At 32.1% G+C, this 27,951-nt stretch overlaps 1 protein-coding gene across 2 annotated transcripts in view; it reads right to left on the bottom strand.

Annotated features, from left to right (window-relative positions):
* LOC115447790 (neuropeptide CCHamide-1) overlaps positions 1–27,663 on the bottom strand; it is a 31,346-nt gene extending 3,683 nt beyond the window's left edge. Inside the window, exons 1-4 of one of the 2 annotated variants that reach the window (XM_030175021.2) lie at positions 27,603–27,663; positions 12,242–12,352; positions 6,539–6,613; positions 1,217–1,252 (exon numbers count right to left, since the gene is read on the bottom strand). In XM_030175021.2, the coding sequence (XP_030030881.2) occupies positions 1,217–1,252; positions 6,539–6,613; positions 12,242–12,335 (205 nt within the window). In that variant the 5' untranslated portion in view covers positions 12,336–12,352; positions 27,603–27,663. The remainder of the gene's footprint in view (positions 1–1,216; positions 1,253–6,538; positions 6,614–12,241; positions 12,353–27,602) is intronic. The other variant, XM_030175029.2, reaches the window with a different exon arrangement.
* Between the last annotated feature and the right edge of the window lie 288 nt (positions 27,664–27,951).

Raw genomic sequence — 27,951 nt, 5'->3', positions numbered from 1 at the left:
AATATAAACGATAATGGCAATGGTGACGCGATACGGAGGGATTTTACTGCTGTGGGAACTAACAGGTTCATCTTTACTAGATAGTTATTGATGTAGAGAGAGAGTAATTGAGGATAGTTATGCAAAAATGTTGCAAGACGGTTACGAGATTTCTATGTAAATATCTCTGAACAACGAGAAAATTTTTCATCTTTTAAACTCTCATTCGAAAAATCGTTGAACTTTGCCAAACAGATTTGATGTTAAACACGCGAATGGGAATTGCTCTATGGAGGTATTTTATCAAGCTTGTAAGTAATATCATCTTGGCATAGGTTTAGTAGTGAACAAATTGCATCGTTTTCCTTTGAATGGTATAGTTTGATGTCAATAAATTTCCGAGTTGTAATGAAGCGGCTAATCTTCATGAGAATAATAAAGTCTTATCTATGCCTATCGTGATATATAGGGGATATACATTTTATGTCACGATTTACACTGCTAGAATTCCAAGGATATAGGATGTGCTTAGGACATTCAATCAAACTCCATACGCAGTATAGTTGAGTACAAAATGAAGGGTTTTGTTTAAGAGTATCATGAACTTGTAATAGAATATAAAGAGATTAATGGAAATAATCGAATGGTTTGCCACGATCAAACAGAGTGGGAATTGAGTATGTATCTGCCATAATGGGTAAAGCCACATAAATGTACGGCTGTATGTTATTTATTAGTTTTCTAAAACTAATGACGACGTTTGATAATGATTATATAATAAGGAAAAAAAACAAAAATACTTATGTATATCTGGGATTCTGTAAGTCAATTTACTATTTTTATGATCAACCGCTAATACTTCTTGTAAATTCTTAGCGACGTATACAATTATTTTGTAGGCAGCAGGACACCCATATCAACCGAACCCTCTGATTAAATTAGAAGTTGGCACGAATCGTGCAACTCTATACGCTAAGCTTAATATACATGAGACAAACTTCTCGCGAGCCAGGGTCAAGAATATAACGGAATTGTTTACTAACTCTCACTAATAACCAGACTTCCACTTAAGTACTTACTAGAAAACAAAATAGGCAAATAATTTGTTAGTTTGTTTGACAACATCTCGCCTCTGTCATTCGAGAATTATCTCGTGTATACCAGGCTTAAAACGAAATTCGATATTTTGTACTAATATAGGCTTATGTAATGGAATTAAAAAGTAATTAAGACTTACCTCCCCAACAGGAATGTCCGTAACTGAGGCACGATCCTGTAATCATACAGATTTGTTAATAAACTTAACCTACAAAGCTAGCTGATTATCTCATTAACGAGAAAGAGATAATTTTCGAAACAATAAATTCGTCAAAGGATTTGAGATAATTTTAATTTAGGAATTATGTAAAGAACTTGTAATTTTCATGTTAAATTAGATTGTAGGTGGAGAGGCAATTTTTGGGTTTGAAGGATCGTCTATAAATACAATATTTCTGGGACCTTAATGTGTCCTCTACAAAGGAAACATTTATATTAATACCTTAAGATTGTTACATGACCCTTTATTGTCCAATTTGAAAATGTGCATAAAATTACATTTTATTGCTGATAAAGTATAATTTGAAAAAATGCGCTAAACGTGAAAGTCTGTGATAAAACCGGTTACATGCTCACTATAAACCTGAGCATTACAATTAGCAGAATATAACATAATTTGTCCATTTCTCCATGCCAAGATATTATAATAGCCTCTTCCATACTTCATTTATTGTACATATTATATTTGGTTATCTTCAATCAATATCTTTCTTACTAACTCATATTTATATACTCTACTTATCACATTTTTCTTTAACCGAAATAAAAGCTAGTCGGCTATCTACAGTTACATTTGCCCGTGATCCATCCGAAATGCAATTTAGAAGTATAAACAAAGCACTGCGCTTTCACATCTTTATATACTTGTTTACTGAAATTAGTACCATACAACTAATTCTACCAACTCCTTATCTATCAAACCGGAACAAATTACAAAGACCACAGTATTCGTATTGAAGAACAGAACAAAATTTGAACTCATTTTTATAAGTATCCCATTTAAAACTAGGTACAAAACTAATGGTCCGTGAAGAGCATACGTGATCTTTCCATCATTTAACATTGATAGACAAAACGTGTGCACGTATGTCTTGAGATAGGGTGTAGGGGCGGAGTTTGGATAGGCGAAGGTGGCAAAAATATGTAAAATTAATTTGATTGTTATAATTTATCGGAAGATGGAAATATAGGGTTAAATTTATGTTTTAATTTTAAAATAAATATATTAAAGTAGCCATTTCATTGATGCACGAATAATACGTAAGTATATTGCAGGTGTAAAACTACACAGCATGCCATTTTTTTTTTAATAGCCCGGCACCTAAACGAATGTACGTAATACATTTAACTTAAGTCCACACTGGCCAGCAAAAGAGCATAAAGAAATCGCAATGTGTCACAAATCAGGCCAAATATTTCCAATGATAAGTACATTTATTGAAATTAAGTGAGGCCATGACCCACAATTCCATCTCCACCTCCGGCCCATCGAACATATATCCAGTTAATGTAAGTGGGCGATACACGCGACTTCCATAAACATCCCATCAGATGCATTAGCCGGGAGTGTCCACTTAATAGGATCATACAGCCGGTGCGCTTATGGACCTCTATTTAATAACCTCAAGCAGTTTGACCCAAGATAGCTTTATAGTTTCAAATAGGTGTAAAGAGGTTAAGTCTTCAGGTGTGTGTATAGTCGAGAATGCGTTGAATGTTTGTTACTTTATTACATTTTATTAATTTTGTGTCTTTAATATTTGAGTTTATTATAATATATACCGTTTCCAAATAAATAATTCATTTTCAATTCCTCATTTTCGAAATGATCCTGAAAATAAACCAATCAATATATGTCTCCTGTAAGCAAGTCAAAAAAACTCGATTCTAATTGGTCCATTTTTACGAACATACAAAGATTGTGATCGTAATGAAACTATTTACTCGTTCAGTCTGTTATCAGTTCAATGTGTTACCTTGGATGTTTTAACAAATGTTTCCTAATTTTATTAAAGCACCATTCTATTATTGTATATCTAGATCACAGTTTGAACTGATGTCAACCTGAATTTATTGTGGTTCCTTACGAAAAACTTTTAACACTAATTAACTGTTGAACAGCTATAGTAAAGACGGTGTTACGATCTGACTCAATTTTACCAACTGAAAAGCATTAATTACGTATTTCAAATCTAATAGCCTTGTCAATGACTTATAGAATTCACCGAATAGCGAATAATGCTTAATTAGTTTGTGTCGTTATCTATGTTCTATGCAATCTACATAAAATACAGTATAATGCAATCTATGTGTAGCAAAATCTTTGTACACGTTTTTACGCAAATTACACGGACAGTGAGTATGAGATTTGACTCAGTTAAAGTTTATATAAAGGAGTACAGAAAGCTAATAATTTAAAAACGACATCAAAAAAGGGATGAGGTACACTATTCGACTGTATTTTTTTTTATAATACGCACTTCTGACTTTTCTAAAATTATATGAGTATTCTTTGAGGATTATCATTTAATGGTGAAACATCGTGAGGAGACCGGCATGACTCAGAAATACTCTAAAAAGAATTTTGAGGGTATGTAAAGACTGCCAATCCGCACCAGACCAGCGTGGTGAACTAAGGCCTAATCCCTCTCAGTAATCGAGGAGGCCCGTGCCCAACAGTGGGACAGTAAATAATACAGGATCAATATTATCATTATTACATACTCTGTATATGTAAACTGTATTAATAAATAAATAACCTCAATAAACAATCAATTCAGAATCAGTTATTTCATTTCGCAATAAAAACAAACAGATTATAGGCAAGTTCGTAACAAACGGAACATAAATCTGTGCCGGTGCATAGCGATTTCCCAGTGGACCTATAATGTGTTTTCCTTTGTTTTAAAATGAAATTGTGAATAAACTGTGAAGTGTGGATGGATTTCTGGGACGTCTACGTCTTAGATGTTTATTGATTAGTTTTCTTTGTTAGTTGCAGTTAGCTTCTAGTGTTGGTAGAATTGGAAATGTTGTATAACCCGTCAAAAGTGTTAAGCGTTATTATTTATAGGTGAATATAGGAACTTACGTTACTTTTATAATTAACAGTATTAATATTTAGTTCTGGCTTCATGCTAGATTTCTTATTTTTATTGTGATTTGAATTTCGAAACTATTTTTCGGATTTTATCGCAATTTTTTTATTTTATGATTTCCTCCCGACGAATTTAAGACAATGAGCTTAATCTGCGTAGATCGGACCGCTAAAAATATTTTATAATTGTAAAATGTAGGTAGATATTGTAACTTTGAGTTTTCGGACGACCAACATCTCAGTCCACCCGTGACCATGATGACTGCGAAGTATTCAAAACGTCGGAAGAGTAACATAATATAAACACCACGATAAAATCCGAAAAATAGTTTTTCATCCTTTTATATCAAAAACCGTAGTAAATACAGTAAAAATATAAAAATACTCAAGACCAAATGTTTCAGCATCAGCTCTATAAAGGGCAAGAGGTAAGTTGTTTGATGATTTATTCATTCATAGCTTCTTCACTTTTAAATATATTCGTTTACAACTTTCATCGTTCTTCACTTGAAAATCTTGGTCAAATGTACATTAGATTCGTGTGCACAAGCCACTGACACCTGTGTCATGCAAATATGACGTAGACACTATTCATAGCATCACAGCTTCCTGAATAAAGAGATGGATCTTAGGACCGCAACACGTGACTCGAGTCACAACATTAATACAATGCATTTCACCGGTCACGAAAATAATATCAAACAATTCCTTTTTTAAAATCGGTTAGGTTTACTCATTCATTCGTGCCAGTATCATTTTTCTAATACTCGTAATTCTGTTTTTAAAATCAGTTTTATTCTCATTCATTCAGCCAGTATTATAGCTTTTTAAATAATTCTTTTTTGAATACGAGTTTTTTCAAATATTCATGTCATAATATTGAAAATAAGTGCGGCTACAGATTAAAAAATAATGTGTCAAATTATCGATAATGTATCTATTAGCGATCCATTGCGGCCAAAAAATGAATGTCCCTCATTACATTACTTTATCATGCCTTGTTAAAAAATAAAGGAAAACCATTAAGATTTTAAAAATCATGCAAATACAAACAATATTCATTGTTCTGACAAAAGTAATTAAAACCTTATTTAAGAGTTGGAAACAGTAAGTACTTCTCAAGACTATTTGTATTAGCGTCTGTTTAAATGACCCGTTTATTTGAGAAATAAATATCAGAGTCACTTAAGTTAAACTTAACTTATACACAATTAAAATGTTAATATTGTCTCGTTTATTTTTGTATATAAATTAAACATCACTTTCATTTGCTAATCTTAATATTACTTATATGAAACATGTTAAGAAATAAGTTGGTATTTTTTTATGTAAATAAATATAGAACGTATTAGACCGCTGATGGTAATAGCCAGGTTTCTTCATAAAATGGTGATGCCATCCATATAAGATCCTTTCCAGAGATATCCAATACTACCGATGCTGGTGGTAGGATATATTTTATATCCTCACCGTACACAAGGTTGTTAAACCCCGTCATAGTGGCCTACGTAAGTGTCGCGTTCCGGGATCAGCCTGTGTATATCCGGTTCCAACAGGCCGGCATAATTGTGACGACTGTCGAGGGGTAATCATCTCTCGTCAGTCGACATTCTATTGGACCCCACTCCACTTACCATTAGGTGTAGTGGTCACTTTGCCAAGTAAGTAAAAAGAATTGGTTTCGTAAACTTCAATAGTGTCCAAACCCAAACACATCATTACCTGAACGAAAACAGACAAAAATATACTTATGATATACACGACTCCCATTAGACCTGCTGGTTTATTTCGAAAATAAATGGACTTTTCCATTTCATTACTCTATAATTATAACTACAAATTAACAACTACATTCATAATTCCAAGTGCGCTTATCATTTTTCTAACTAAACCTAATAGCTAACTGAATTCTAAGAATTCAAACAAACATAAAACATTCTATGGAAAGTGCATGGAAATTAATAGATTTGTATGCAAACGCATGCATGGCGTATGCCCATAGCATGTTTCCTTTAAAAATGATATTTCAAACTAACTAACTCTTTCAAACCACATAGAGTAGACAACTAACATAGAGGCAGCAGTTATTAAATAAAATTAATATACATATTATCGGTGTTTTTTACTGTTAGTAAATTCAATACCAATTGATATTTAGGTGAATGGCTACTATTGCTATTACTTTTAGCATGAGAATTCCGTTATATCTTCGTAACCATTTCATAATACTCGCTGCCTTAATGCAATCCCTATTATTAAACTAATAACGTCTATAGACGACGAATCATTCGAAATTCGAAAAGTGCGCATCTACACTACTTGTGCACGCTATTTACAGCTAAAGCGCATGCTCCACCGACGTACCTCCGCGTTGACTGCGCCAGCCGTTGACTTTCTCAATAACCGACGCCTTGCTACCCCTACCGTTAATTCTCTGCTCTGTGGATCAAACATGTATTAGTTATTAGCTAATCCCGGCGCACCCGCAGCCCGCTGTGACAATGTCCGCACCACGTAGTTATAACGTTTTAAAAATATTATTGGTTACTTTGTGTTTTAAATTGCCGTTATATAGTGTTCGTTTAAATTGAGCTAATGTAGTTCATTTTGTGTAACTATGCTGTTAAAAGCGGTGTTTTGTTTATTTACAGCGCTATTTCCCAAATCTTCGTTAAATGCTTGTTGTTAAACTTGGTGTTAGGGGAGTACGATAAAAACCGAGAAATCTTTCAATTATAATTTTTTTTTAGCGGGATAACACGGCAGCCGTTTGTGTCACTCGCATCGAGAGTAGCAGACAATAAATGCCAGTGGATTTAAAAATATTATATAAAAGTCTCACCAGCTGAGTGACATCACGCACATTCCGGCTGCCGCGTCACTCCTTACAACGCGTTATAACATTGCTAAATTATGTTACATATTTATTAATAATTACTATAGCATTAATATTCTCAATAACTTACTATCAAGAAGCGTCAGTAAAAAAAAATTGAATACAGATTATGAATGATAAAAAAAAAACGGTTCAATTCCTGGAGCACAATTACTCTATGCGATGTCGTGCGGACCTACCCCAACAATACACGTCATGTCCCCTACACCGCATTGTACGTGTTACAACGCTTCATTACCTTTACTATGAATTAACAGGAATTACACGGTATGACGTCATTGTACGTCGAAACATGAATTAGGTGTTTTAGGTTAGAGGATATTTTAATATTTGCATTACATCTAGTTATTACTAATAGGTGTTTATTATCTATACATATTATAAAAAAATGACCCCTTTTCTGCCTGTCTGTTTGTGATCGATTTTCTCAAAATCTACTGAACGGATTTTTATGAAATTTGGTATGGAAATAGTTTAAGACCTGGGAAGGTGATAGACTACTTTTTATCCCGGTAAAATATATAGCGGGACTTTTATCCCGGAAAACCCCGTCACGCGGCGAAACCGCGAGCAAATGCTAATATATTATAATTTAATGTTTATTTCTGTTAAATTAAAATAACAATTTTTCTGTGTTTATGTATGCTTACGGTTATTTTTACAAAATAATTGCAATTAACCACATTTAATATAAGCGGAACTTATAATCCTTACATATTATAAAACAAAGTCCCCGGTTGCGTTTGTCTGAACGCGATGAACTCAAAAACAATCGAACGGATTACGACAAAATTTGGTATGAAAATAGGCTTAGGAAAGATATAGGCTACTAATCTAGGGAAACTTTCATGCCGACAAAACCGTGAGCAAAGCCTATTCCTAAAAATACTTCTAAAGACGTTGAATTTCAAACAAGTACATTTATGTCTAAATAACTTTGAGGCAAACTTGCTCCTATCAAAATAAATCAAGTCTTAAGTTATTTTAACGAATTGAACTTGATCTATTTCTATAACCTAGTGATTGTATAATCAATCAATATTTACTTCAATAATAAACCTAATTTGATAGAAACCCTAGATTTACGAGTATGCTCTATGATTGCCAAGTTTTATGGACGTATTATGACGTTTTTAATATCTCTGACAAATAGCGTGGGAGGTTACGACTTTAGTAATGAAAATTAATATAAGTATGTAAGTTAATTTAATAAAAAATATTTTGCAGCATTCAATCCCTGATTAATTGCAAAATATTTTTTGTATAAATTTCGAATAAAATTATTGTGCCCAAAAAACGTAGTTTAAGATTTACTTTGTATTCCATGGTAAACTTAACGTCAAAGCCGTAGGGAATTCTACGTAATAGTCTTAGAGGAAAATAAGTTATTTTTATTAATTTCGTAAAATGGAACGCGTAAACAATACATCATTTGTAAATGATTTTAATCAAAACATTAAACAAAATGGGTTATCATATACATATTACTAGCGACCGTGACAAACGTTGTTTTGCCCTAAAAAGGAGATAAAAATAAAGTCCTAGAACTCAACTACAGCGCAATTGGGTGCAATATTGAATCTAAACCATAAAAATACCTACCCGAAAACACATAATTTTTTAAAATATTTTTTTCATACAAATCTTTTTCCGACTTTATCCAATTTGGTCCAGTCGTTTGGAAGTTCAGCATGTACAAACATTTCGGTGATTCACTTTTATTTATATAGATTATTATTAGACTAAAGAGCTGCCAGTGCAGGCGTACATTATTACGTCATATCTCACAGGTAGTAGACCACCATAGCTTATCCATAACATAAAACTTATGATTTAAATGTAACTAAAAATATGGAGGTATTCTTCAGGCTTAAAACCTTCTACTCTATAATCATTTCTTATGTTTACGCGAATGTTAAACGAAAACTAGTTTTCTGACTATATCAGCTTCATGACCGTAAAGGCTGCAGTCTTCGAACCGTCAGAAAATTAAAAAATATAAAACGTGATGAAATTACGTGAATGTTAGAAATCAAATTAGTTTTGCGGCTTATATCCGCTCCGTGACCATAAAGGTTGTAAAGTCTTCGAAAGTAGAAAATAATAAAAAACGCGGTAAAAAAATACTTTTATTTCGATACCTAATTCAAAATCCTTTATATCTTGTAACTACGACACAAATACTTACTTATATAATAGATCTATACATTTTCAAGTGAAGTCAATTGTGCTGTGTTTACGAATAACAAATTGTTAATTGTTCAAACGTATTGTTCTGATTAATAGGCTTTCGAAATATTTAACAGCATTGTCTGCCTTCGGAATCAATAATTCTCAACCTTTGGTCCGGAAATAATAAAATTTATATCACAACTTACAAATATTAATTTATTTTAGGTTGTCTAGCAGGTTATACATCTATCCCGTATTAATAGACTTTTTTATCTAAGGACTGAGCAAAGCTGTGATAACAAGTTTTTCAGTGCTGATGGCATGACAGCCTTCGCAGTGCGTAGACGTAGAGCCGTTGTAATTGGCTAATATTGTTGTATTTCAATATGAGCCAATCACAACGGCCCGTTGGGTACTGAAAAACAGACTTGTTATCACAGCATTACTCTGTCCTTAGATAAAAAACGTCTATAAATAAGGGGGTTAATTTACACAAGAGATGCACAAACAACTTAAAGGAATACACAGGATCCATTAAAGTAATGCCGTGCATTGTTAAATTATATTATTACATATGAGAACATATAAATTAAAAAATAACTAAAATTATATTATGTTATGCTTAATAAGCAAACAGGACGAAAAAACAAAAAAAAGAAATCAGGAATTGGAGGCATAAGAACCAAAATATTTCAATAGTTTTTGTCTGAACTTTGTATGTGAGTTGTGGAAAATATCTATCTTTTTTGGATTTACATAAAGTATTGTCATATTATTATATTGTTAAAGTCTTTAATGAAGCCTATGTCCAGCAGTGGACTTGATGTTGATGATGATATCAATTAATGGTTGAGTACATTTTTAACCGTAAATATGAAATATTTGATTTTAGAAATCTCCTATTTCACTGAACTATAACTGAGCAGAAGACTTTTTAATTTATAAAAATAAATATACTAATGAATCTATGTTCTTATAAATGTTGTTCGAACACTGAAGTAATTAACAAATCTAATTTTCGTCCTTATTCCCTAAGCATTTGGATACCTGAAACAATTTTTATCTACTTTCACTAAATGTTGCCGTATTTTCAAACTATTTCACTACTATTATAGTAGCATTGTATACGTTAAATAATATTTTTATTTTTTTATTTTTATCACTGTATAATATTTTTTAAATAAGATCCATGAATCGTGAATTGAAAATATAGCTTATTGTAGATTGACAGTATTATCTATGTAATAAATTGTGAATTTAAAATACAGTTTCAGAATATGTCTAGGTGTGGACATTTAACATCAGACAATAATAAATAAAAAAAAAACAAGATAAAATAACTGACATATCGCGTTGGTGATTTATAAGTTTAAAACTTAATAAATGTCGTGAAGGTCTATTATTGAATAAACTGTCTTCGGGGACAACAACTTGGTGACAGTAAGTAACTTGCCGAAAATCAAAACGTGCGTGTTAGAAAAATTTAAACGTGGACGGAATGATTATTATCTAGATTTTTGTGCTATTTTTATCTAACCGTATTGCCAGAACAAAAGTCCCACAGGAATAATGATTTCTTATGTTCATGCGAATGTTCGACGTCGAAATAAAATTGTTTTCGTATTGTTCAAGAGCTAAAATATTTTTAAATACGTATTATTCTAAAGTGTAAATAAATATTGTCACTTTTCGGACGACCAACATCTCAGTTCGCCATATGACCATGAGGGTTGTGAAGCTACTACGTAATCTAATACCTCGTGTAGAAGTATTCTAGAAATAAAATGTAGGTATTTTCTTAGCTTCATATTGTACTTCAAATCTCCATGAAAAAAGACATGCAAGACTTTCTCTTCATTTTATTACTTTCTACTTCTTTTTCTGTATAACGTCAATTCAAGTCGTCACTTATTTTACTAAAAAAGAAATACTGTTGCCTACAATTGTTGTAATGGATCTTCATACGGCGAAATGGATACTGCAAAAACTTGTGAGTTGGTCACTTTTCCTGTCATCTGTGTTACATTTTAATGTCTGAAGGAACGGCTATAAAGATTTGCAATAATATATTTAGCTAACATAATGTTATAAATAACTTTCCAATATGTATTTTATATTAATTATACTAAGAGTTATAATCCGCTTTCTTAGATAGATCATGTTTTCTATAAGTTAATATTTTTGAAGGAACAAGATGTTGTCCATACAAAAGCATTCTTCATTTCTATTATTAGACACAAAAACTGGTCAGTATAAATAGATTCTTTATAGAAATGTCCATTTGTGTTTCATTTGAAACATTTATTTGCACAAAATTCAGTAAAACATTACGAGAAAACAAACAAACCAAATCCATTTTTTCTTTATTACTCGTATATTATAGGATTAATGTTTATTTTCGCAGAATATATTACTGGATTAAACTATTACAACATTAGCAATAATAAAAATAAACTACATAAATAATTTACTATTTTTTTCATTTATTCATGTATGAAATTAAAGGTGATATTCATTTTCGCGCGCATTTCGTCACCCGCTTTCGCAAGTCCATTATTGTCGGCAAAAAGCGCGGGAATGAGATTTACTTTGATCCAGACGGATAATCTCAGATATTATTCAAACAAACTTATTACTGCTGTTTGCATAAATAAAAGATTTTACTTTATTTTTCATTGTGGTATTTTATTTATTTTTTAAACTCCCCGCAGATTTTTTTACCATTCTAAAAAAAAGTCTAGTAAAACACGTCCCAATGTTCGAAAAATGTGAATATTTATATATACCGTACATTTAAAAACTATTACGAATACACAATAAAACTTCTTAAATATACAAGTAATAAAATATTTTTTTAAAATAATATTTAAAAAAAGAATTCCATCAAAATAATGACATCGGTAATGTTATTCCTAATCAACGAACAGCGACTCTATCGACCGCTTCTCCTTAAAAAATGCGTAGTAATAAAAACATCTCTACAATAGTCCTAAGCTCACCTGTGACGCACTCAGCAAGACATATGACTAGTAACAATGCGAACAGCCTGGTCGCAGTCGCGCTGTGAGTGCTGGCCTTGCAAGCTTTGTTCATTTTGACGGTCTTGAGTACTGCAACAAAGGATAAAATATTTTTAAGTATGCTATGCAGTTGGATCGGAAACGAGAATGGTTGAATTCAACAATAAAAACATCTTAGGTTGAATTAGTTATATGTTGGGAGTAGTTAGAGGTAGATTCTTAAGTTTTTTTTGGAGATTAGGCAAAAGAACTTTTATGATACTAAGCGTAGTCTGAAAAATAACTGTATGCAAGCGTGTGGGTATAAATTTCCACTGTATTACTTTTAATTATGTATATTTAAATAATGATTTCCAAGTATCTTATTTTACGAAAGAGAATATTTTTCATTTTTCTTTCAGTAAGATTACAGATTCGCCTCATCCATTACGTTTGCGATGCTATGTCTGATTTCCTGATGTAATCTAAGATAATATATTTGTCGATGTAACAATATTAAAACATGAAAATAATATAATAAACAAACCTATTTAACTTGTGTCTCGTTGCGAAAAAAATATCTTCTCATTACAAAAGAAAATAATTTTGAAAATAGAATACTGGCTGTTTATTTTTAATCTGCATAACTCAACCAGCCATTAACAGTTATAAAGGAAGACGGTGGTTTTATGCCAAAAATTTGTGAATTACCAATGAGTCGCCCACAAATGAATAAACACAATGCCAGACAATGTTATTATTTATATAACAGAAAGACGCGTCTAAATGTAAAGGTACTAAATTATTGAGCAAGCAATCTCGGTGAATTACTCATTAGGGATGTCGATAAATAAGTAAATATTTGCGTGAATAAGATTATTCGTGATGTAATAGGTACGTTGAAAAAGTATTATCTAAATAATAAAAAAAAAAACTTTCATTAGTTTGTCGTTTCAATAAATAATTTAAGTAGTTACGCTATATACATTGACGTGTATTCTATAGACACGAACGTCCATATAAACTATTTGTTCAAAATCTGGACTTAGAACCAAAGTTCGCTGCAGCGCTAAAACATCAATCGTCGTCTAATCAAACCTTTTAAACATGCAGTGCTAAAGCGCTTTAAATAGAGTTTAAGTACAATGCCAACCAATACTGGATTGCAGTACAATTCAGTTGAACATAGTGAGTGTTCGGAACGCCAGATCTAGTACGTAGTATTATTTTCCAAACCATACAGGGCATTGTACGTCCCAAGTGTTGGAGTATATGACTATTTATTGCAAACACTTGACCTGTTGCGTATCAAAATTACCCAATTTACACGAGATGAACGTTTAAGGTAACAGGAAATTGAGCCACAATTATATTGTGCACTCTCACGTGTCGGAATAGGGTCCAAAATTGTATATAATTTAGGTTCAGATTGCGAGGTGGTGTCTTACATATTTTATTGAAACACAAATAATACATCTATTGTATTGTTACATTAAAACTATTTTTGCTTGCGGCTCCGTCCGGAGATAATCTTTTCCAGTAATTAAATCAAACAAAGAAAAATATACCCTATATTACTAAAGACATTATAGCTTTTTAAAAGTAAAACAATTTGTATAATTTTTCATCAGTTTAACACCCTCATAAACTATAGTATGAGAATGCATATGTCTGAAGTTAGGAAGACTTTGCAGCCTTCATAGCACGCTGCCGAGTATGGAAAATAATTTTATTTCAACTGCAAGGTTTCTAAGGATAGGCTGGAAGTAGATCTCTCATATGTGAGAGTCCGTCTGGGTAGGTACCACCGCAATGGCTACTTCTGGCGCCAAGCAGCATTGTGTAGTCACTGTTATGTTCCAGTTTGAAGGACATTGTAGCCAGTGTAACTATCGGACATAACAAGACTTAACATCTCATGTCTCATGATGGCGAGCGCAGTGGAATACCGAACAATACTTTGTAATTCAAGGTGTTGGATGGTGTTTCTACTGTTTATGGGCGGTCGTATCGCTTACAGCAAGGCAAACGGAAAGATCGCATCATCATTCAAGGCAATAAAAAACAAGTTGCATTCAAGAGTCGCAGATATATTATGTCAATATTGTTGCCTTTTTGATAATAAACGTTTATTATTATTATCAGTGGAAATATTTTAATATACCCAAGCTACTCGCCGCACGTTTCACAAACTTCAATATTTGCGAAATCAGCTTACGCTCACTGTTAAGGCTGTACATGGAAAAATCGTTCACTCGCAAATTTAAACCTTATTTAAATAGTCATAAGGCTCTGATCGAGGTTCGATTGAAAAATTTACTTCATATTTACACTATAAAATTAACTTTGATAGTTAAACAAATTATACAGCTGTAAGTTACAACAATATTAATAAAGAACTTATGGTTGATAAAGTAAGTCGATTCTAATTATATGAAGTTACCGCAAATGGCCAACTTCGTCGATAACACCTTAGAAGTCGCATAGTGTAAAAGAAGTTAAGTAGTTAAAAGTCCGAAGATATTTATGGTGGATATCTTGAAAATTTGCAGGTGACTGAGTTGTTAGAAATATGTTTCTGTTAATGATCAATGTAATTAAACATTGTTTCATTTAAAATGTAGTGTTTGTGAATGCTATGCCATGGTTTATTGCACACTCGGCTTACTGAAACAAATACAAAACTGCAAACTTAGTCTCGTGATTCAACTATATAGGATCATTTTTACATTGCGTTACAAAATGAAATCATATATTCATTTTTACCTATGATAACATTGTGCCAAAAATTCACCATGAATAACAAATATTTTCGCCCTAATTCATAGTTTTAGTTATATAATTTTTTAGTTTAGTGCGAATATAATGCGCGAAGTATATTTCTGACTGAAATTATGATTTTGCCGATCCAATAAATTCTGTTCGTGTAGTGGCCATAGGCCGTGTAAAATTACTTTTATTTATATTTATATTATTCGAAACTTACCCTTTTTACATCTATGGTTACAATATCTGATGGTAAAATGTTGTCAAGATAAGAAGTATGTGGTTTAACTTGTTATCGCAATGTCAAAATGCCCCTGTATATCAATATGTAGAAGTGTAATCATAAAAAATATATTAAACTCTGAGGTGATAGGTTTAATTAGCTCAAAAGAAAAATATATTCAAGTTGGCAAGTAAAATTGCAATGAAAGTAAAGTGCAATATCTTATCTGACTGCATAATTCATGAACTCTGACCATATTTTTATAAATTTTCTGTATAAATCGTTACGAGTTAAGTATTTTATTCGTGGTGTACGTATCTTAGAAAAGAACAAAAGATAATCATTGCCTGGGATGAGACATTATGTATAAGCGGAAGCGATTTTAATAAATGTAACTTCCTAACCGAAGCATTCAATGTAAGAACAATAGGAGACTTGAGCATTAAGTTACAGATTTTATACGCTCTATTAGGTGGAACTATTTTCGGAGATATAATTTCTAAGATAAACCCTTTAAGTATCAACTTTGAAGTAATTAGTAGACAAGATATTGTAGATATAGGAATTTAATGTCCATTAACCACATGTTTTAAATTCGTTGGAATTTAGTGATTGGTACTTTTCTTATGTACTCACGAACATTTAGTTTATTTTCCCGAAAAACATTTTTGCTAGTAATGAAGGGCACTATTGTTTTTACCGCCAAAGCGGTGCTACGTGATTGTGAGATATATTGACACTTGATAAATTTTTAAACGGTTTCAACTGCGAGAACTAATCACTAACTAGACGTGAATTTAAATTCTTTACTTGCCAATACTTGTTTAGTTACCCAGATTAAAGCCGAAACAAAATGTATGAAAATGGACCTTGAGGTATCGCCTTAACTGAATAAAAATATATGATAACGACACTGATATCAATAACTCATCATATTAATCTATGATCTTGCTCTTAGCGACATCTGATGAGCCTAAAAATACTTCCCCACGTGCTAAAACATAAAATATTATTACCGCTTCCCGCTGCCGCTTACCACTATAGTTAGCCTTACTCTTTATCTCAACAATACATTTGCATGTCTCCAACCGGTAAGACAGCCGCCATATTTTCCTTGTGAATAGAATTCTTATTCTTAAGACGATACTATTTAAATAGGCTTTTTAATTCGTTTCTGCTCATGACGTTTATTTCATAATTTTAATATGAAAACAAATTTAATGAATTGAATTATGAATTTAAACTTACATCTGGACTGAAAATATTTTAAACTTTAAGGCACCATGTTTTATTTATAAATAACGGCTTCCGGCTTACATGCTAAATTTCAATAACTTAATTATGATACCCTTTCTTATATCTAAAAAGGGTAGAATTCATAGCCCAATTACATCAAAAGTTAGTCCAATAAATAATAATTACATCATTCGCCTTGCCACTAATTGCATGTCGGAAGACTACATTTGTTTTTTTTGATTCAGATCTTTTTCAAGTAGATAAACCAAGTCCTAGGTAACATGTATGGAGATTTTGATTCCGAAAAAGTGATTATTAAGACTATTTCGGATGAAAGCTTTCACACCAATCTATTCCTTCTCTCCTAGTACATACTATAATGTGCTAGATTATTTCAACATTTTGTTACATTAAAAAATCTATTTAAATATACATCTACACACGATATAGCCTCAAAATATCATAACATTAACTAGCTAGGGTATTGACAAAGCAGGTCTAAGCCGACAGGCCAGGGGTATTATGGCCTAAGATGACGTTTGTAATAGCGTATGATTTTGCGTGAGTCGCCAGAGTTCAAAGATTGGTAAATTAGCCTTAATGTACCCACGCCTTTATCTTAAGTGGTAGACAGAAAAGCTTAATTCAATTATCGCTTAATTTTCCGCCCAACGACGGTTTTTTTTTGTTCTTTTTTTTTTTTTTTTTTTTTTTATATTGGCACGGCACATTGACCCATGACGCATGATATGTGGATGGTAGTAATAATGGTAATAAAATGTCGACTGACGAGAGATGATTACCCCTCGGCAGTTGACACAATTATGTTGGCCTGTTGGAACCGGATATACACTAGCTAATCCCAGAACGCGACACGCGTTACTACGTGATGGAATGTTTCATTCCTATATAGAGATTCAAATCCCGGACTACTTAAAAATCTAAAACCTTTCTCAAAGAATTACCCGCACTGAGCAACGATGCAAAAGCGCCATCATAACACTGCACTGGCGAAGGGTCTATATAACTCGATTCCTACCGGCTTCCCTTTCGTAATTTATAAAAATCTAATCATCTTTGAATGATTTGCAAACCGCTTTTATGTATATTAGTACTAGGTTGTGTTGAGTTTCCTGTCGGAAAATTGAACCTTTGTCACTGATACACAGACATAAATCGATATACAATTGATTGTTTTTTTATTTATTTAGTACAGATTGAGACCAACATGGGGTTTTTAGCCAGTAAAAATTCGGCATATCTAGCTTATCAATAGTAGGTGGGGATCCAAGAGGATTTTCCCCATGAAAAAAAAGTTTGGTTACGAACGCATGTCAACCGTGAATGTCCCTATAGTAAATGAATGGGGTTTGAGAGCGCGATGGGGAGGCTGTGACTCTAATTACATTTGAACTTGTTATTCAAATATGATCATTGTTTTGGATTGTAGTTCCAGATACCGGATACTGATGTCTTCTATTTATATTAATAGGTGAAGAAAAAACGTTGTCCCCATTTTTGAGCATATTGCGCATGCGAAGGAGTGTGGTATCGGCTTGACTAAAGTTCATATAGGAATGCAGAATAATAAATGTATAATATTTACAAATATATTATAATCGAGCGAATTGTAACCACTGGACGATAACTGGCAAAATATATTGAAGCTGGTAAAATGGCTTTTTCAGTTTTAATAGTTGCATATCTGCTAGAGACACTTGTCCATAATGATTGAAAGGGAAGTAAAATATTTAAAACCGATAAAAAAATTAACAATTTATAATCAGCCCACGTTCCATTATCTAAGTAAAATCGAAACATGGTCAAACATTTAAAGTTGTACTGTTTGGTAGGCCTGGCTTTATTAAATGAATGTGTAACTTCCATGGCCCCATGTGCTAAAACTGGGAGTAGGTTTAATTCCATTAATGGGAAAGTTATGATCAAATAACAATTTCCGAGTTAGTACAACTTTGGTTGTGAACTGATTTTTTGTTTGTAAATTGGAATGAAATTTTCATTAGCATACGTATTAATCCAACTAAGAATAGAGAAGAATTTCGAAGATATATGATTGGAATTTATGAAGCCTCGCAGTTTCAAAACGCAAAGGGACCAGAATTTTTTAATGTTATGTGTATATTCTTTGAGATTTATAGCTTGCTTTAACGCTGAGGGAAAATATCGCCAACCTGCATACCTAAGAAGAAACAAACCTGCATATCTGAGAAGCTGTATAAGAAATTCGAAGGTACGTGAAGTCTACCATGCCTTAGACCAGCGTGGTGGTGGCCTTATCCCTCCAAGAAATAGAGGAAGCTTGTGCCCAGCAATAAGCAATAATTATAATTCTTGTTACTATTATTAATACCAAGGCAAAATTATTTAAAACCTTGTAAAGTAAAATTATGGCGAGTAACAAAATCTAAATACGTGTTTTGGCAATGAGAACAAATAACGCTTGAAATTTTCTAAACGCGAACGAATACTTTTCACATTACAAATGTGTTTCACGACACGCGTTTTAAATATTTTTACTAAGTGTTTCACCCGATTTTATCCGCTTATATCCGTTACCATGAGAAAAAGTAACTTTAACACTCAGAAATAAGCTTTATATTACTTAAAGTTTTTTTAGGATTGTTATGTTAAAACAAGCAAATCAGCTCCATTCATGAAAGTTTATATTAAATTAGATTGGAATATATAGGTATACAATACTAGAAAATGGCGTAAGGGAACGATGTGTTATATAATCAAATTTACATAAGCACTTACAAATATCAATTATTGTTTCTACAATATATACTTTACAGGGAATCAAATTAATATGCATTAGCTACCCTATTTCCTAGGCTACAATAGTTAACTCGAACGATTTCTGTTTAACATACAAAGCGCAGCACATTAACAATAATCACATTTGGTTACACATCTGTTACTAAAGTTGCTTATGTCAGGTTTTTATAAAATACTACTGAATTTGAAAATAGAAAAACAATATTGCTATCACAATTAAAATAAATAAATTATAAAAGGTGGGTAAATTTTTAATTTTACAATAACTATGTAATTTTTTTAGCTATTTTTGTCTCAACCAATGCTTGTTTTAAATTTACGAATACAAATAATTTTCAGACTTTAATACGTTTTAGTTTTTACCAAATTTTTCAACATTATGTCATAGACAACTTCAGCTCTGGGACCCTTTAACGTTATGCAAATACCAATAGCAGTTAACAATATCAGAATTTAAACATTGCATTATCAGTCGCAATGCACTGTTGCAGATACTTAACTCTCCAGAGTCGAGTAAAACGCATTCCATTCTGTTTGCAAGTAAATATGACATTCTGAGATACACTGGCGGTTTTAAAATGGGATTTCTAAAGGACCAGTTGAAACGATGCGGTCTGCATTAAGATCTTCAGATTTTATGACTGGAAAAGTATGTTGTGTCATAGATAATATTGTAGTTAGAAGATTGCTATGCATAAGAATTAATATTCTTTTTCGTGAACATTACGTAACTAGGTTTTACTCGTGGCTGCGTTCGTTAAACTTCTATTTTGGTATTAAAATATTTTGTACTTCAAGGTGTTGGATGGTGTTTCCACTGTTTATGAGCGGTCATATCGCTTGCCATCAAGCAAACGGCAAGCTCGTTCCCTTATTCGAAGCTGCAAAAAAAGTTGACAAACTCCTTTTCTGGAAGTCACTTAAAAATACCTACTTAAGGCGATACCTCAAGGTCCATTTTCATACATTTTGTTTCACCTTTAATCTGAGTAACTAAACAAGTATTGGCAAGTAAAGAATTTAAATTCACGTCTAGTTAGTGATTAGTTCTCGCAGTTGAAAGAAAAACGTAAAAATAATTAATAATCATGGATATTTCTGCCTTTAAAATTTCGTCATATTAAATTCATCACATCACTAACTAGACGTGAATTTAAATTCTTTACTTGCCAATACTTGTTTAGTTACCCAGATTAAAGGTGAAACAAAATGTATGAAAATTGACCTTGAGGTATCGCCTTAAAAGGCCGGCAACGCAACTCTTTGCCCCCGTATATAATAAAAAAATACGATCTCAATTATTATTTTTTTTTATTTAAATAATTCTTTTTTTTAATTTAAAAAGTCTTAAATTTAAAAAAGGAATATCAAACAACGTCCAATTATAGTTACGAAAAACCAACTCCATATTGTTTTTAGAGTTACAATAACAACAAAAGGTACACAACCTGGCGAATGCCTCGGGAACTTTTGTTTCTTGTCTTTGCTTCGTTGTTTATTGTCTTGTGGACAGATTCTATATTTTAAAATGAATACGTTCCAAATATGGTTTTAAAATCAACCCGTACTGATATACGGGAAAGTAATTTTGTTAAGTCTTGACAAAACCACTAAACCGATTTTGATGAAATTGGGTTTGGACTCTCAGAATGGATCTTTTATATTTTCACAAACTAAATACCCTTACCACAGTAGCAGTAATCGCAAAATAGAAATAGAAATCCTTTATTGTAGAATATACATAGGTTCTTAACATACAGGTGGATTTAAACATAAAAATGTTCAAATACATTGGATAGGTGCCGGTGTGCAATACTACTTTAGTACACAGCTACTACTTTTACATCGCTTTTTTGTATATAATATATGATTCACAGTAATTTCCTTATACTTTTACAATATTCTATGCAGAATAGAAGTCATCATACACTTTGAATTTATATATTAATATGCTAAACTGAAAATAAAGTATATCACCATATCTTGGATTCGTAGTCCAATCTTACTTGAGACTATCTCAGTTCTTACTGATATTATGAGTAAGGCGAAAGTTAGCAAAAAATTTTTGGGTGTTTGAATGAAATTTGACACACACATAGACCTTGTCCTGCATCAATACATAGGCTACATTTATCCTGTATGCTTTCTCGCGTAGGAAATAAAGGTTTTTTTACCCGATTTGTGGAATAGATTATGGTATGGGTCGTAATCTATTGGATGTAAAATGATTTAGCGGCTTTTGTAACGAGAAAGGCTGCAAACGTGCGCGCAATCGCAACACCTTGTAGGACATAAGTGTTCATTTTTTTTATACGTGCTCGATAGTGACATCACTGCACCTGATGGTAAGTGGAGTCGGGTCCACTAGAATGTCGACTGACGAGAGATGATTACCCCTCGGTAGTCGACACAATTATGTCGGCCTGTTGGAACCGGATATACACAGACTGATCTCAGAACTCGACATACTTGGACATCTATGGCGGGTTTTAACACCTTGTGTACGGTAGTTTAATATTCAATAATGCATTTAACTTGCGTCCTTCGGGACATACAATAATAAAATATTATTCATTTCTAACTGTTCAACATCATTCCTTCAGGACCTTGCAGCGGAATCCCATCTGTTTGCACAAAGAAATAAATCACATTCATAATATACGAATCTAAACCTATAACTTATAATACTTAGAAAGATTATTGTTTTGCACTACAATGATTATTGTTTAGTGATTTTCTGTATCCGGTGGGTATTTACATTAAAACTTGAGGTAAGAGAAAATAACGAAGCAACGATCAGTTAAACAGCGATGACTTACTTTTATAAGTGTAACCACTGAAATAAATAGTATATTTATTGACAAGGAATATTATCCCTACTTAATATAATATATATATATAAAGAAAATTTTATACTAAGAATAATATCTGCCCTAAATTGTCCCACTGTTGGGCACGGGCCCACTCTACTATAGAGAACGTGTTAGACATTAGTCCACCACGCTGGCCTAATGTGGGTTGGCTTTTGGCAGTCTTCACATACCTATTATTATGGAAGTTTCCTCAGTTCTGACGATGTTTTCCTTCATCGGTAAAGCAAACGATATTTCTCAAAGAATTGTAACTTTTCAAAACTTAGAGGTTCTTTTGGGTTTTGAACCTGGCAGACCTTCCTTTATACTGATTATTTATCATACCTACTTCCAACTAGGGCATCGATTTGAAAAATAACATCTAGCCCCAACGCCAATATTAATACGCGTGAAACCGTAGGAAATAATAAGTAAATGAAGACAACCATTGGAAATGAAATTCCGTACTCATTCATAAAAAATCTTATAGAAGATTAATCCGAATATTTGGACACAATTGATAAAAACCTTTGATTACGTCCTAAGGTTGATTGGATTGGATTTGTAGGCGTTACGCGTCCTACTACTTAAAGTATTGATAATGAAATGGTCAAATAATTTCACGCCCACGCCACCCGAAATGATAGGCAAAAGCGCATTACATCTATATTTTAAGTTTACCGTTTTATGAAGGTATGGTGAGCGAGCCTACCAATATATATATATATATATATATATATATATATATATATATATATATATATATATATAAATTCAGAAATTCAGAATTATCATTCAAAACAATAAAAAACATATATATATATATATATATATATATGTGTGTTTTTTATTGTTCTGAATTTAAATACCTGGTAAATTTTTTAATGATTAAAAACATTTTTTAGTTATAATAATAATTATTATTATTTCAAATTTGCGGTGTAAATCCGCTGCTTTATACGTAGCTCGTACCCTTTTGAGTGTGCCTCCCAAATTGAGAAATTGACAACATGTTATCAATAGACTTATTTTTTACAATACTAAAAATTCACATAGGTAATGTTGTAATGGATTTCTTTATCTATACTTGTTTGGTGTTGGAGACCAATGATTCGCGTAAAATCGGGCATTTATGACGGCGTGTAAGCTATTTTTTGTTGCTATTTAGTAGTTAACTTAATACAAGACGTGGTTAACCCGAATGAAGAACTCATTTTGAAATAAGAAGTGGTGTTAAAAATATATCTTCTCCAGATTATTCTATTGAAATAAAACTATTTTTCGGGTTGTATTGCGGTTTCTTATATAATAATGGTCTCCCTTTGGGAAACCGCAAAATAATAAGAAAAATAGTTTTATTCAATATCTAACATTTGCGTAAACATAAGAAATCATTAAATTATTCTAATCGGAGCCTCATACTAAATATTAGGGACTGTAGAATGATACAATATAAATTAATAACATTTCTTTATCCAAAAACATAAACATTAACCAATAACAGGTCAATATTTGATATTGAAAAGTGACCATTTAACGTCAAATAAAATTGTTACCCTTCCATAACCAGTCCAGTATAGAATAACTTACTTGACATCACATTTGTTCAGAAAAGGGTAAAACACGTAAAAGATATGTTAATCGGGCTATTGAGTTCGATAAATATTATCGGACAGGCAGACAGACCCATGAAAAGAATTATAATCTATACATATGTAAAACAAAGTCCCCAAAAGCTGTATGTCTGTATGTGATCGATTTTTTCAAAATCTTCTAAATGGATTTTATGAAATTTGGCATGGAGATAGTTTAAGACCCTGGGAAGGTTATAGGCTCCTTCTATCCCGAGGAAATATATAACGGTACTTGTACTCCGGAAAACTAAAAAAAAACTATTTAAATATTTTATAAAGTATTTTTATGTTTTCTTAAGTTTACACGAATATTAGATTGAAACAAATGATAACTGATTTTGTGGAATTTACGGTAATATTTGTTTATTTCCACTCTCGATGTTGCGTTTAAATACTTTTAGTGCCTTTATTAATGATTTCTTATGTTTACGCGAATGTTAGACAGATAAAATCCGTTAAATAGTTTTTAGTTTTATTTCAATGTTCCTTTATTAATTTAAATGTAGAGACGAATTAGCTATTTGCCTTATAGTAGGCGATACGACCACCCATAAACATTAAAAACACCATCAACACCTTGAATTACAAAGTATTGTTTGGTATTCTCGCTCGCCATTCAGGGTCAAGTTAAGTCTTACTATATCCAGTAGTTAAAATAGCTAGAATGTTCTTCAAACCGCACACAACAGTGACTACACACTGCTGCTTGGCGGCAGAAATAGACATTGCGGTTACCTACCCAGGCGGACTGTCACATATGAGAGACCTACCGCCAGTAAAGCAAATTTTCTAGCATTAATTAAAGCTAAGTCTCTTTATAGGGGTATCCTTTATACATTAATAACGATTTTGTCAACAATGTGCAGCGGTTTTGTTGATAATCACACGAACATACAGATTACAGCAACTTAACGCGACCAGTCATAGCTTCTTTAGACCTCATATTAATATTCCTATTGCTTTTGGTTAAATTAACAACTAAAACACAAGTCCTACATTTGGTTCGATCATAAACGAGAGGTTCTAATTAAACTCCAGGTTTAATCTGTTATAGTGCTGGCTCCTTCCTGGGTTTCATCCTCAGGTTGTTCTAGCGCAATTTGCATGTCTTTCATTCTTATTGAAATCATATCGAATATGACAAAAGGTTTAGCATTTATCATGGTCTGAAAATATTGTTGGCTAACAGCGTGATGGAATATTGATATAGAGGTGTTGAGAAGCGTAAAAAAAGAATCGTGCTAATAATCTATACATATTATAAAATAAAGTTTCTGTCTGTCTGTATGTTATCGATTTTCTCAAAATCTACTGAACGGATTTTTATCAATTTTGCTATGGAGATAGTTTAAGACCCTGGAATTGTAAAGGCTGCTTTCTATCCGGGGAAATTATATAGAGGGTATTTTATTCCGGAAAACTCCTTCACGCGGGCGAAGCCGTGAACAAAAGCTAGTTATAGGTATATTATAAAACTGAAAGTTGGTACAACATGAACGCTTAAACCGTTAAAAACAGGATTTCGGATTTCAACACACTTTTAGAACAAATCGTGAAATTGCACATAGGCTACTTTTTATCGCAGGAATGTGCATCGTGCATAGTTTACGTTAACTTTACGATCATCTTCGAATACATAAAAGTTATCAGGAAATAACTTTATTTTCTTAAAATATACCCAATACACTCTCCAATAAGGTTGCTATTATAAACCGTAGCGGGGGTGGAAGTTTGCTCTGGTCCCCCCATTTTTTAGACAAATACACGAGAAAGGGTCCAAGTGTCCTTCCAAAACATACTTATGAAGTCAACGTGACGTGCCGCTTTATGCTGTGTACGGTTATGATGACGTCACGTTAACACGCGGCGTTCTAACGAAGATTCAAAACGCAGCGGTTAAAAAAACGCTATGACGTTATGGAACTTTGAAATAATAAATTAAAGCATTACAATTATTGGTATTTTAATGCATTAATGTAATCTGTCGCCTCACTACTTTATTGTTAGCGTATGTGAATTGCAAATTTCGAGATATTAGCTACGATTCCAAAGTACTGTAAATTCACATTAAAAAAATTAATATACTTATTTAAAATCGTTACACAAATCAAATGTGTACAGCAAAGTAATCCGAGAAGTCATGTCAGAAAACAGCAATGCCTTTCTCTTTGAAGTTTCCTGTCAAGTTTAACGCTAAACGTTGCGGTTCAAACGCTCGTTATGTATGCACCATAAGGCGCTATTTCCGCGTTGTCGTCCTGAATACAGTTGTAAAAGACAGTGACTTGTGGCATTTAAGTAATTGGAAATCGGTTTTTTAATAGCTCTATGGGACTCTATTTCTCTACTATTTTTGTTCAGTATCAGCCAGAAGTCTAGAATTTGTGCCCGATATGGCGATAGGCTCGGATCACATCATGGGACGGAACACACTTGGCGAAAATTGGGTGCCTTAGTTTCGCCTCTGCATAACTCTTCGAAGATAATTCGTGATTGTGTGTTGTGTGATGGGACTTTTCATACCATAAACTACAAGTTTACAATTGAGAAACATGATGCCAACTGTGTATAGGGCCCTTATAATATCAATGTATGTCAAGACTGTTTCGGGAATGATTGTACGGGAAAATGACGGGAATCCTTTGTAATCAATTATTAGTGATGGAATTATGTTATGAAATCAATATAAGAAATCAGGGTATAGGAAAAAATATTTATTTTACATAAAAGTGATGTGGCGAGATCATTTCGACTTATAAAACTTTAAAAAAAATAAAACTGTTACGTTTCTTCAATCAATGGTGTATTATTTAATTCACGTTATGTTTATTCAAAAGTAATTGTGAGTACATTAATATTATGTAGTAGTAGGTATGAATCAGTATTATATTCCAAAGGTATTAAAATATTTTATAGTTAATTTGATTATAATTATAGTGGTTAATGCCACTGTCATGTTTTGCTAATAATAATTACGTAAGAATGAACGCATATTGTAAAATATTTCTTATTTAATTTTAAACCTAACTCAAAAATATGTACACAGCGTCAACAAAAATAAAACAGAATTGAAATATTTCGCGTCAGAAGTTTTAACGATATATTTTATTTACTCCGGTTAGTATTTTATAGGAATATTCGGAGGCGACGCTTCACGGTGCCTGAGTTTGTTGGAAAAACAGACAAGTTCATATATCGATATGTATGCAGTTCGTGTTTTCAGAAAATGCAGTGAACGATGAACGCTACGGGTTTTTGAATTAGTATAATTATTTTATTCGATTATATTCAAATATTATAGTTATACTATTTAGGTTTTTAAAGAGCGTATCTGAATTTAATAGTGTTTAGATATTTGTTTTTAAAGATTAATAAAATTAATGGAAATTATTTTATAGATATATTTTCAAAAGTAGATTTACCTACATATGAAATTAATTATTTAGGTATTAAATTAACTATGTAACATATTGTCACTTATTATGGAGCACTTAGCTACTTGTTATTGTAATACAAAAATATTACAATAGTAAGTTAATAGTAATTAAAAAAAAAGCTATAAACTAACATAATATTATTCTTGTTAGTAATTTTAATTGTTACTACAACTAATAAATCGTAATATTATATTATGTAACATTTACACAGAATTTGTTATTTGGTATATTAAATTGAAATATATAAATTCTGCATTTAAAATTGGAATATTAAATTACAACATAATATAACTTCTGACTTAAAATTTGGAATATAAAATTAAAATGTATAAATTCTAAATTAAAAAAATCTTTAGAACGCATTCTTTTTACAAATCATACATCCAATAAACTTGTAAATTTCGTTCTACTCACCGACTACTGTTGGTTGCTGAAACGACCACCACTGACCACGGTGCACAGGTATCTACTTGTTGTGCCCGCGTCTCCGCGCCTTATATACCACACAGAGCTCGACTAATGTATGCTCATTCATATCGACATTATTTTGTCGTTACATATTCATTTTTTAAATTTAATATTATTAAGAATTTATTAAAATTTGGAGATTTGTGCGTTAGAAATAAATTTAAATTAAGAATGTTTATTTTCTTTGCGCATATTAAAATAATCTTCATTAATGGGAGTTTTCAGTCAATAAACAAAACTTTATGGTTATATTTAAATTTTAATGAATTTCAACAAACTCGTCACGGAAAATAGA

This window comes from Manduca sexta, chromosome 21 (assembly GCF_014839805.1).
Source record: "Manduca sexta isolate Smith_Timp_Sample1 chromosome 21, JHU_Msex_v1.0, whole genome shotgun sequence".
NCBI classification, from domain to species: domain Eukaryota; kingdom Metazoa; phylum Arthropoda; class Insecta; order Lepidoptera; family Sphingidae; genus Manduca; species Manduca sexta.
Note: the sequence above shows the minus strand (reverse complement) of the source record. Positions and strands in the feature narration are given on the sequence as shown.